The following is a 12,800-nucleotide window of genomic DNA, read 5'->3' on the forward strand; positions in this document are numbered from 1 at the left end:
GGGTAGGAGTACTTTTCTTTCTTTTCTTTTTTCTTTTTCTTTTCTTCTCCTTGGGTCTTAAAGAAAAGGTGAATATCTGGGTAAATATTGTAGTGTTGTTAGTTCATGTAATATAAGAGAAGTCCTTCAACTTCGAAAATCACAAATATACCTGAGAACATGTGAAAATGTAGATGGCTGGGCCTTATACCTATATTTTGATTTAGTAGATCTAGGTGTGGGACCTTTGGGGTCTGATTTTTAACAAGTACCCTCTGGGTGATTTTTATGTAGGTGGTCCTGAGTTTTGAGTTGGAAAACTTTACAATTCCAACCTGTAGAAATCAGACACAATTTAAAGCATTCAGTAAAACTCATAAAAACGATCCTGCTACTGTGCTAGGATCCAGGCATATAAAAAGTAAAGTACATATCTAGTAGGAGGAGAATATAAACATGTGCGTGCACGCGCATGCACACACACACACACACACACACACACACACACACACTCCCAACACCAATGTAATACCATGCTAAAGAGAGAAATTTATCCATTGGGTATTTGTATGCCAGTTACGCACTCAGAAGTAGGGAAAGAAAACTTGAAAGTGAGGGCTTCCTCTTGAGATAGACTTTGTCTGTCTAGTTTGTAGTGTTAGGAACATGCCCTCCAAGCTGTGTACCCAGTGAGGTAGAAATAGTTCCTCTTCGTTATGAGACATCTCCTTTCAAAATAATGAGCACATCCATGTGGTTTTCAAGGCCTTTAAAAAAGAGTAAATAAACCTGGTTTCAACCCGTTTGCTGATTCAGGATGTCTGGTGGTAATCAGGCTGTGAATTTTAAAGCTGTAGTGGGGAAAACAGTCCAGGTGTAAAAATGGGAGCTGACTTTAGGAGCACGAACTTTTATTTTCCTGAGACTGTGCAAAGAGTCAGTGTTTGTGTACAGAGACTCACTCCTCTCTCTGAAGTTCCAGTTAATGACAATGCCAAGTGAGAACTTTCAGTTCCTGTGTGACAAGAGGTAACATCCATAGAAAGTTAGAAGTAATAGGACGTTACTTTAATGACCCATCACACCTTCGTTCTTATTGCCAATGACCACATAAGGACCAGCATGGAGCACTAGCCTTTGCAACATTAACTCATTAAAACATCAAAATTATTTCCAGAATATCAGTCTTTGACATCATAAAATAAGACTTATGATGAAACTGCTAATATTGGATTGACTATAAGATGATCTGAAAAAAAATTAAAAAGGACAGGGTAACAATTTTGCTTTCTGGTAATCGTTGTATAGGAAGGGGATAAATATGTGGAGGTGGATTCCCAACATAGCGTCTGATGAAAATGAATGTGCTAAGGAGGTGGAGGCTGCTTCTTGGTCCCCCTGTGGGAGATAGAGGCCCTTCGTGCTCAGTTGTTACTGTTCTGTCTAATCCCAGGTACTGGTGTCCTCAGTGGTGTCCCCTCCTTTAGAGTTAGGGTGGCAGGGTGTGGCCATACAGGCTGCTGCATTCTGCCAGCCATCACCTGTGAAGCCTCAGTTTTCTCCTGTACCTCTGTTACTGGTGAGTGATCTACTTTTACACCCTGGTAATGCCAGGTGGAATGCCTACAGAGATCTGGTTCACAGTGTCATAGAGATCTCAGGTGATGACTGAAGAGTGTGCCACCTTCTCTCTCAGTGGCAGCAGAAGGAAGTAGTGGATGAGGAGCCAGTGGAGAGATTGGAATCCTGGAGAAGAAAAATGAATGAGGAGGTAGAGGAGAAGATGAGGAAGGGATGTTCAGATGAGAGATGGTTCAGGAGAATAAAGTGGTGGAGGTAAAGGAAGTGGGGGGACCTTGAGCCCTGAACATGATCTCTTCAGGGACTTTCTTGAGTGTGGAGTTAGAGACCATGGATGCTCAGGTTGGCAGGGCCTTCTCCACCTGAATCCCAAGTTGGGGTAAATGCAGCGGCACTTGGGTGAGGGCACAAGTTTCATCAACCAAAATATACCCGCCTTGTGGGACCTCGCCTTTTGAGCCAACCCCCACCTAACACTTAAGAGCTCCAATGCAGATTTGCTAAGGTTTATACCAATTAGGGTGAAAGAGTTCAGACATCCCAGGACAGGCTACAAGTTCAGGGTCTTCTTTTGGACAGACTCTTACTGCAGAAACAAGGCGATCATTAAAGAGTATGATGAGGTCATATCTTCTGGACAGGTGTCATTTCTTTCCATTTGAAACATAGGATCAGCACCGTTTGCCCACCTCCGACCCCACCCTTCATCTACAGGAGCAGGACATCACCTGTAGCTTCTTCACCTTCATCACTGCCTCAGACCACAGCCTCCCAGAATCTGACAAAACAATTGTTATTACTAATGGGGAACTATAGCCCAGTTCGTACAGGAGTAACTACCCTGTGAAGGGAAATCAGACCACATTCAGCAGGGCAGTCCATGGAGATACTCAAGCTCTTTGGGTACTCATGTGGTTAACGCCTGCCTTTGGAAATTGTTCTCGCCCCAGATTACCTGCCATCATTAGTCGGACCTCTGTTTGGGCAACTATGGTGTTGTGCATGTGCTGGTCTCTGTGCTCCATCAGTGCTGTCATCATCATTAATGTAGCTTGTGTGGACATGGCCATCATCTGTCTAAGCCAAGGAAATGATACTAAAGACAGCACTGCCTTTATCTCCATTGCTTGAATCTTTGTGTCAAGGCCTTCCTGCCTGCTTCTGATATAGATACTTAACAGTCATATTGGAAGAGGATCATTGTATCTTCAAGCCCCACAACCACAAGAACAATGAAAATCTAGGTTCATGTTTAATGTCTGGCAAGTTGCTCATCTTCCAGTGGATAACGCCATGGCCCCAAGACCTGTGCTTGGCCATCAACACCTGAATTTTCATCTTTGGCCAGGAGCCCATGTCACCCACCCTGCTGAGTATCTGGAAACAGGGACATAAACAGTGGAGAGCTGCTGAACTTGTATGAGGTAGAGGATAAAAGTAAGGGACCTCTCAATCTACCCAAATCCAAAACTTTCCAGTAGCTTTTTTGCTACTGATAAGTCTTCATGAAGGCCTGTGCCATGCTCTACCTTTTCTAGTCAGTCTTTTGGATAATCTGTGTCCAGAGCACCAGCGACCCCATTTTTTGGTTTCTAGGTGACAGGGACCTTCAGAACCACCTGTGGACTCAGGCTCCCTACCAACCACTGGAAACCTCTTCCACCTCCCTTCCTTTCATTGTCACTCAGGAACCATACCTGATGTCAGAGAGGTGATTAGGCTGGCAGGTGTGGCTCTATCCTCTCAACAAGGGTGAATAGGGTGTCCTTTCTGGGAATTACGTGTTCTTAGCCACAGTCAATGAGCTCATGCAGAGTGTGGCATGTTTCTCAGCCCCCTTTTGCCTACCTGATCATAACCAGGTGACAAAGTGCTCTGTGAGATTCCAGGAGAGAAAAGACATATTCATTTGTAGACTTCATCTGCCTCCAACTCATTCCAACATCTCTCTTCTCCTTTCTGTGCCTCTCTCAACTTTTCTCTCCTCTTTCTGTTTTTAATGACTTGAGGGACCAAAACCAGAAAGCAAAACAATTAGAAAGCAGACTTTCCAATTTGGTTCTCCTCTTGATGATACCTAGAAGGAGAGAGGGAGGTTGTCCAGTAAAATAGGCTGCCAGAGCTCTCTGACCCTCTATTTTTATGCCCCCTCCCCCCACTCCACAAGCTTTCTTTTACAAGTCCTAAAGTTCAAAAGAAGACAGACCAAGGAATGTGGGATTGAAGGACTGAGTTGGATGTGAATCCGTGGGACAGAGATTATTCATTGCCCTGTTATACACAGTATTCTTTTAGGCTAATCCTAGGCCAATATCACCACCACTACCCTTCCCCATGACACACACAAACTCCTTTCTCCTTACTGTGCCCAAATTTCTAAGAAACCTGGTAGATATTTCTTGAGCATTAGCCTGGAGGGGATGGAGAAGAATGTTACAGGAGTGAGATCCTATTAAGAACTAAAATAAACTCTTTTAAATGATTACTTTAAAACTAAAATAACATTGGGGCGCCTGGGTGGCTCAGTCGGTTGGGTGTCCAACTTTGGCTCAGGTCATGACCTCACAGTTCGTGAGTTTGAGCCCTGCATCAGACTCTGTGCTGACAGCTTGGAGCCTGGCGCCTGCTTCAGATTCTATGTCTCCCTCTCTCTCTGACCCTATCCCACTCAGGCTCTGACTCTGTGTGTCTCTCTCTCAAAAATAAATAAACATTAAAAAAATTTTTTAACTAAAATAACATAAATAAAAAGGAAGAGTGCACAGCTCTGTGCACTCCTTTATTTCTACACCTCCTTTATTTCTGGGATAATGTAAGGGTTTTTACTATCAAGGGTTGAACAGATGATATACAGAGATGGGTAAATTGTTTTAGTTTGATAAAAGCATCTATAATAATATGTGAGGCAATAGTCATACATAATAATTTTAGTGCAGAAGCCTCCTATGTTCAGAAAAGGATGTGAGCGGTCTTTTCCACCTCCATGAGTAGTTTAGCCATATTTATTCTTATCTAGTACCATTCAAGAACAGGTCAGAGATGTCAAAAATAAATGAAATGCACTACTTTAGGTAGTTTGTTGTATTTAAAATTGTATGTAAAAAACACCAAAGCAAGTGTAAAGGAATTCAGAACATAGTCAACTTTACAGGCATTTTTTTTTTTGAAAGTTTACAATTTCCACTTGTTTATCTGGTTTAACTCAAGGAAACATCCTTAGGAGCAAATGTAATTGATATATAATGTTTTCCCTTTTTCTGCTCCCGTGAAGCAAAATTGACTAATGTTTTTGGAGGGAACCCATTAAAATTTGCATATATACTTAATTCTGCTAAACTTGCGTAGATCAGAATTAGATGAAGGGAGAGAAGAATAGAACTTCCATGGAAAGATGCATGGCTAAGGTGGTAGCATTTAGACCAAGATTTTTAGGTTAAGAGGCTGAATATATCTGTAAGGAAAGAAAAAAAAAACATCTTACAGATATATTACCTGCAGTTTCCAGACATCTAAGTATTTGAAAACTTTTAAGCTATTACCTATTCATTCATGTGCATACAAGTACTACTCACCAAATATTTCTGACTCGTGTCTGGGCAGAAGGGTGGTTGAATTTTCCCATCGCCTTTGCACTGATCATGGTCATGTGACTTGCTTTGGTGGATGAATCTTGAGAAGCTCTATATGTCACATCTGGGACAAAGCTGTAATGGCTAGTGCACGGTTTGTCAGAACCTCTTTATCTCTGCCATGGCAACCAGCACCAGGTGGGGAGGTTCTATTAGCTTTTGTCCTAGAGTAGAGAGACACAGCACACGTTTCTCCCCTCTCCTCCAATCCCTTAACTCACATGAATTTGTAGCATGAATCAAAAATAAGCCTTTGTTATTTTGGGGCATTCAGATATTGAAGATATATTGTTATTGCAACATATTCTAGCCTAGCATGATGAAAACATCTTTTAGATTTTTTCTATATGTTGGATGTTTATGAATAATTGTGAGTTGCACAACTTGATAAAGGCCATTGTTTTTTGATGTCTATTTCTTGCCTAGTTTTTTTCAGTTTGTTTGTTTATTTATTTATTTATTTATTTATTTATTTATTTATTTATTTTGAGAGAGAGAGAGCACGAGCAAGAGGGGGCAGGGAGGGAGGGAGAGGGAGAGAGAGGGAGAGACAGAGAGAATCCCAAGCAGGCTCATTGCCATTAGCTCCAAGCCCAACACAGGGCTGGAACTCATGATTGGTGAGATCATGACCTCAACCAAAATCAAGAGTCAGACACTTAAGCAACTGAGCCACCCAGATGTCCCTTGCCTAATTCTTGATCCTATTGTTTCTGACAGGTAAACAGACTTCAAATATTTGGAAACTAAATACTATAAAAGCTTACATGATCATGTATAGATTTTCATGTGAATTTGTTATATTGTGTACACATTTATCTTGCACTTTCTTAGAATTCTGTGTCATATCCATTGGCAACTGGTCCATATCCATACTACATTACACACAGCTAAAAGAAAAAGTGCAACATAGAACTAATCTGTATTGTTATGGTACAAATTCTAGGAATACACATTTAGTGGAACTCATTCAACTTTAGCTGAAAGATAATGAAGATGATGACTGATGAAGAAGAGGAGGATAGGGATTTCAAGAAGAGATAATGCTTCAGGAACATGCATGTTCACAGTTCACTGTAAAGCAATTCAGTTTGTACAAATAGTTTACTGCCTATGTGTTCTGATATCTGAAAATCAGAATTTAGTTTCAAAGTTCATGGCTCACAACATGTGGTATATACATAGAATGGAATATTTCTCAGCTATAAAAAAGAATGAAATCTTGCCATTTGCAATGATATGGTTGGAGCTAGGGGGTATAATGCTAAGAAAAGTCAGTCAGTTAGAGAAAGACAAATACCATATGATTTCACTCATGTGGGATTTAAGAAACAAACAAGTAAGCCAAGGGGAAAAAGAGAGAGAAGCAAACCAAGAAACACACTCTTAACTGCAGAGAATACACTGATGGTAACCAAAGCGGGGGGTGAGTGGGGGGATCAGTGAAATAGGTGACAGGGATGAAGGAGTACGCTTGTGATGGGCACTGGGTGTTGTATGAAAGTGTTGAATCACTATATTGTACACCTGAAACTAATATTACACTGTTTGTTAACTGGAATTTATATAAAAACTTAAAAAAAGTATATAGAAGTACAAAAAGATGAAATAAATAGAATTAGCAGAGGACATTGTGTTTTCAGGGGGAAATGGTAAACTGACACATATTAGACATTCATTATTTACTGGATGTCTTTCTCAGTGGGAATTCTTTGGGGGAAGTATATTTCAGTCCTTGGAGTATAACCTTTCCCAACTCACAATGGATTGTCTTTCTTTTCTCACCATATGATTTTATTTCCATTTCTCTGGCACAAGAAAACAGGTGAAAATGTTGAACTTCATGATAGGTCTAGGGTATTGGGAGTAACTTTAGATGCATATTTTCTGAGAAGATTTTGGTGATCAAGTGATCATTTTGGCATTTCTCGTCTCATGAGCTTAACTCTTCTCATTATATTCCCTAAATAAGTGCCAACAGATTTTATGCAGTACATTTTTTAATACCCTATTGTTAGAATGCACTCACACAAAATCTAATTATGGCTATTATATCTTAACTAATAGCATATTTTATAAGTTTTGGTAATTTATGATAGAAGCATCTCCAATCATTCAGAGGCAATTTTTTTTCTATACACATCTATGTGGCGCTTATGAAATGAGCAGTGAATATGAAAACACTATTAGAATGATTTATTATAATCATGATAAACATGGATAAACATGGATAAATCATGATAAACATGATTTATTTGTTTATTCATTTGGTATATATTTATTAAGTAGCTATATTTTAGAAACCACTATAAGCATTAGGAATACAGAGATGAAGAAAACATGGACCCATTCTTTTTTTTCTGTTTAAAAAAATTTTTTTTTTAACCTTTATTTATTTTTGAGACAGAGAGAGACAGAGCATGAACGGGGGAGGGGCAGAGAGAGAGGGAGACACAGAATCGGAAGCAGGCTCCAGGCTCTGAGCCATCAGCCCAGAGCCCGACACGGGGCTCGAACTCACGGACCGTGAGATCGTGACCTGAGCTGAAGTCGGAGGCTTAACCGACTGAACCACCCAGGCGCCCCAACATGGACCCATTCTTAAAGAGCTGCCATCAGAGTTGGGGATACATCTTGATTATAACCTATGATGTAAGCCATAGCAAAGAGATGTGGGAAGTGCTGTGAAAACAGAAGGAACGGTTAGTTGTACTAAGAACCAATGGAGAGACCATGGAGGGATTCATAGAAAAGGTGATATTGGAATTGGACATTTAACATAATATTTTGTCACTTTCCTCTAATTAAAATGTTAGAACTATTGAGGAGTTTACCTCCATATACTTTTTAAAAATGTTTTTATTTATTTTTGAGACAGAGAGAGAGCATGAGTAGGGGAGGGGCAGAGAGAAGGGGAGACGCAGAATCTGAAGCAGGCTCTAGGCTCCGAGCTCTCAGCACAGAGCCTGATGCGGGGCTCAAACTCATGGACTGTGAGATCATGACCTGAGCCGAAGTCGGACGCTCAACTGATTGAGCCACCCAGGCGCCCCATCTCCATATACTTTTTAAATTTGAGAATGGTTGACACACAATGTTAGATTAGTTGTAGGTGTTCAACTTAGTGATTGGTCAAGTTTATACATTATGCTGTGCTCACCATCACTTGTCCCATTACATCGCTATTACAATATCATTGACTTTATACCTTACGCTCTTTTTACTCCCTTGACTTATTCCATAACTGGAAGCTTCTATCTCCCTCTCCCCTTCATCCATTTTGGCAACACCTCCATCCCCCTCTCCTCTGGTAACCATCAGTTCTCTGTATTTATAGTTCTGATTCTGCTTTTTGTTTGTTTATTAAGATTCCATTTATGAGTGGACTCACATGGTCTTTGTCTTTCTCTGATTGACTTATCTCACTCGGAATAATACCTCCTATGTCCATCTATCTTGTCTCAAATGGCACAATTTCATCTTTTTTTATCTGTTTGTCTGTTGATGGACCCTTAGGTAGCTTTTGGGTCTTGGCTATTGTAAATAATGCTGCAGTAAACATAGAGATGCATATACCTTTTCTAGTTCATGTTTTTATTTTCCTTCAGTAAATACTGAATAATGGAATTATTGGATCATATGGCATGTCTATTTTTAATGTTTTGAGCAACTGTTTCTTTAAAAAAGTATTATACTTTTTCCATACTCTTTTCCACAATGGCTGCACCAATTTACATTCCCACCTTCTTTTTCTCTACATCCTCACCAATACTTGTTACTTCTTGTCTTTTCAATTTTAGCCCGGATGGGTGTAAGGTGATATCTCATTGTGGTTTTGATTTGGATTTCCCTGATTGTTAGTGATGTTGAGCATCTTTTCATGTGTCTCTTGATCATCTGTATGTCTTCCTTGGAAAAGTGTCTATTCTGGTCCTCTGCCCAGTTTTTAACTGGATTATTTGGTTTCTTTAGTGTTGAGTTATAGGAGTTCTTTATAGTTTTTGGATATTGACCCCTTGTCAGATATATCATTTGCAAATTATCCAAAGTATACCACCATATACTTTGGATAATTAGAGAACTTTCCTCTGAACATAAGTTATGTATCATGCTATATGCCTTAGAAATTTAAGAATTTTAACCTGGGGTAAATACTTAGGAGATTTAACAAAAGCAATGTCTATTCAGAATGGATGCTGACAATAAAATTAGAATAGGGTCTGAAAAGACTCTGACAGTGCCTGTTACCTCTTTAATTGTAGAGTTATGGATGGGTTTTTGTACATCAGTTTCTCATCTCTCAGATATAAATAATATTGAAAGGTTGAAGGAGACAAGAGGATAGCTTTGTAAAAGGTCATTATTTGAAAATTGTTCACACAAAATACTGGCAGTTCTGTTTTTGTGGAGGATAATTGTTTTATGTTCCAGTTTTCCCCAATTTCAATGATCATCTATGGTGATTACATTGATGAACAGCCCTGGAGTGAGATGTCAGTATTCGACAGCGGCTGTTTGCAAACTCTGCTGTGATTACACTCTGTTGTCTAATTGCTTAATTTATTGATGTTTTGCTGACATGTTTTCAGCAACATTTGTGATTGCAGATAACTCATCATTTCTCTTCTGGCTCATTATCATATGTTTGCATTTGGTTTGTCTGATTGCTGCAGGTGGAAACAATAGGTGATGCATACTGTGTTGCTGCAGGACTCCATAGGAAAAGCCTCTGCCACGCAAAGCCCATTGCTCTCATGGCCCTGAAGATGATGGAACTTTCAGAAGAGGTGCTGACACCTGATGGAAGACCAATTCAGGTAACATTCTCTACAATGTGGTTTGAGTAGTAGCATGCCTTTAACTGAAGGGGGCAAGAAATTCCCTTTTGAATTCTACTTATGTGTCCTACAGATTTAGACAAGTAAGGAGGATGAGGCTTAACTAGAAAAAAAAAACTCATAGAACACCAGCAAAAGAACAAATGGAATAAGATCCAAAAAAGGAAAAGGTGTATGAAAGGCTAATTGCCATGGAGAAAACAAAGAGCTAAAGACAGACTAAAGAAACACTCATTGTCAGTTACCAACTCACCAACACCAAGCAAAGATGGTGGTGGGAATCAGGGTCTCAGACATAATCCTCAGAAGAAAATGGAGGACCTGAACACTTACTTTGGGTAGTGTACAGGTAAGTGTTCCTTATAAAACCTCAGCACTCAGGGTTACCTGTGCGTGTTTTTAATGTAGCAGAGCTTGAAGGTTGGAGCCCAATAACTAAGAAAATTTAATAGTGGTGGGAAATGTAGCTCCTGGTATGTTGTACTCTTTTTGGTACTGATGCCTCTCTGCAGTCTAACGTCTACCTCTAAGAATGGATGAGATCACCCACCTCTAGTCTTTCCCAGACCCAGTGGATCCCAGAAGTATTGTTACTGTGACTTCTTAGAAACCAGAAATCATGTATTTGGAGAAGTAACCATGAATGTAAGGCAGCCCTTTTATAACAGCTCACCAAATGTGAGTTTAAAATAAATAGAGAAAAAGAGAGCTTCAAAATGTGGTACAATCCTATTCCTGGAGTTAGGGCAAATTAGATATTATGAGTGTCCTTCTGACTAAAATTATTAAAATGCTGTGTTAAAAATATTTTTAAAATATTTAACACTCTTTAAGATTTCTAAAAACTACTAAGCACCTCACTGAACTATTAGGAAAGAAAAAATGTGCCAATAATGTTGCATGTGTAGATTGACAAAATTTCAGTGGGGAATTTAAATTAATTGCTCTGTCATGAGAAGTGATAGTAGGAAACTAGGAAACATTAGTTCTTTCTGGAGGAAGTCAACTTCAATCCCTCTTGCAAAGAATATCCATATCTTTGGATATATCCGTATTTGAATATATGGATATCTGTATCTGGGGACTGAGTGACTAATACTAAAAACAAAATAAAACAACCCCTCACCTCCCCCACAAAAAAATAACCCTAAACCCACACGTTCATGAAAGAAATCAAAGTATTATAGGTAAGAACCAGTGGGAACAATAGCTAAGAAAACAGTGAAGTGTTATCAGATTATCAAAATTTTCAGACAGAATCAAAATGACAATGTTTAATATAAGTAAGAAAATAAAGAAGAAGCTTAAAAACACGACACAGGAACAGTAGATGTGAAAAAGAACCAGAGAACCCCTAAGTAATCAACATAATACTTAAGAAAATGGCCGGTAGATGAATTTAAAAGCAGATTAGACAGAGCCGAAGGAAAAATTAGTATACTGAAACTTAAAGCTGAAGAAATTACCCATTATCAGGTCCAGAGAATTAAAAATGTGGAAATATGAATAAGATAATGTAAAATATAAAATGTGTGGGAGAAATGGAAGACAGACTAGGAAAATATATGCTCAGTTGGGGTTTCACATGGAGTTACAGAGGGAATGCAAAACAGGGCATTTTTTTTTCTTCTGGAACGGTAAAAGACATCAATCAGTTCTCAGACCCAGTAATCCTAAGGGATTCTACGAAGCCAAATCATAGGAATTCAAAACTGAACATGTCTTAATAATTCTGTAGTGTGTCGGAGAAAAGAGGGACTTGATACATGACGAAGGTGAAATTGATTTGTGGGGAAAGAATGGGCTATTCCATCAAAGGTTGGAGGACAACTGTTTATCCATGTGGACAAAAGTATTAAAACTGGATCTCTACTTCACGAAGCTGTACAGAATATAATTCCACCTGGGTTAAATTCAACCTGGGTTAAAGACCCACTATAAGGTCTTAAATTTATAATTTGGGAGTTTTTAACTCAGCGTAAGGAACATTTTTTTTTTGTAAACTAGTCAAGTCAAAACTTACCAAATCATACAGGAAAATAGGTGTAAATTTTTCTACACTGAAGTTAAAACCTTCCTGCTTATCAAATAACACCTAAAAAGAGAAAAAGATAACCACAAACTAGGAGGGTTTTTTGCAACACATTTAACCATTAAAAGTATCTTTGGTTAACCTCACGAGTAACGGGATGACTGTATATCGGTAGCACCATCCTGTAGCATTTCTACCTACTAGTTTGGCACAACTTTGAAGCTCTGACACTATCAGGTTGGTGAGGATCTGGAGCAGCCGGAAGTCACACACAGCTGGTGGGAGTGCGCCGTCCCAAGTACGGTATATTGTGTGTGCCTTAGTTTGTGCTTTGCCTACATCCCAGCAACCTCGCCCCTACACGCTTGCTCAGGGAAGAACGTGTTCAGGTGTAGCACAAGTCACAAGATTATTCACAGCAACACCTTGATAAGAGTTTCAAACTGGAAATAACTCAAATAACCATCTAATAGAAAGGATTGCCTGTAAAAAAATATGTATATGTACATGTGTATGTGTAGACACACACACACACACACACACACACACACACACACACACACACACACACCATACACTTGGGAAAATGAATGACTTCAGCTACTGACACCAACAAGGATGAATATGTCAAAAACATAATCTTGAGCAAAAGAAGCAAGTCTGAAAAGAAGGCTGTAGCCTTATCCCACTTAATTAAGTCTCAAAACTGGGAAAGTGGGAAAAATATGTTATTTAGAGATA

At 39.2% G+C, this 12,800-nt stretch overlaps 1 protein-coding gene across 1 annotated transcript in view; it reads left to right on the plus strand.

Annotated features, from left to right (window-relative positions):
- Nucleotides 1–12,800, plus strand: part of GUCY1A2 (guanylate cyclase 1 soluble subunit alpha 2) — a 324,265-nt gene that overhangs the window by 213,556 nt on the left and 97,909 nt on the right. The window contains exon 6 of the mRNA XM_019469312.2: nucleotides 9,863–10,006. Within this exon, the coding sequence (XP_019324857.2) occupies nucleotides 9,863–10,006 (144 nt within the window). The remainder of the gene's footprint in view (nucleotides 1–9,862; nucleotides 10,007–12,800) is intronic.

Source organism: Panthera pardus, unplaced genomic scaffold (assembly GCF_024362965.1).
Source record: "Panthera pardus isolate Hobbes unplaced genomic scaffold, ASM2436296v1 HiC_scaffold_12, whole genome shotgun sequence".
NCBI lineage: Eukaryota > Metazoa > Chordata > Mammalia > Carnivora > Felidae > Panthera > Panthera pardus.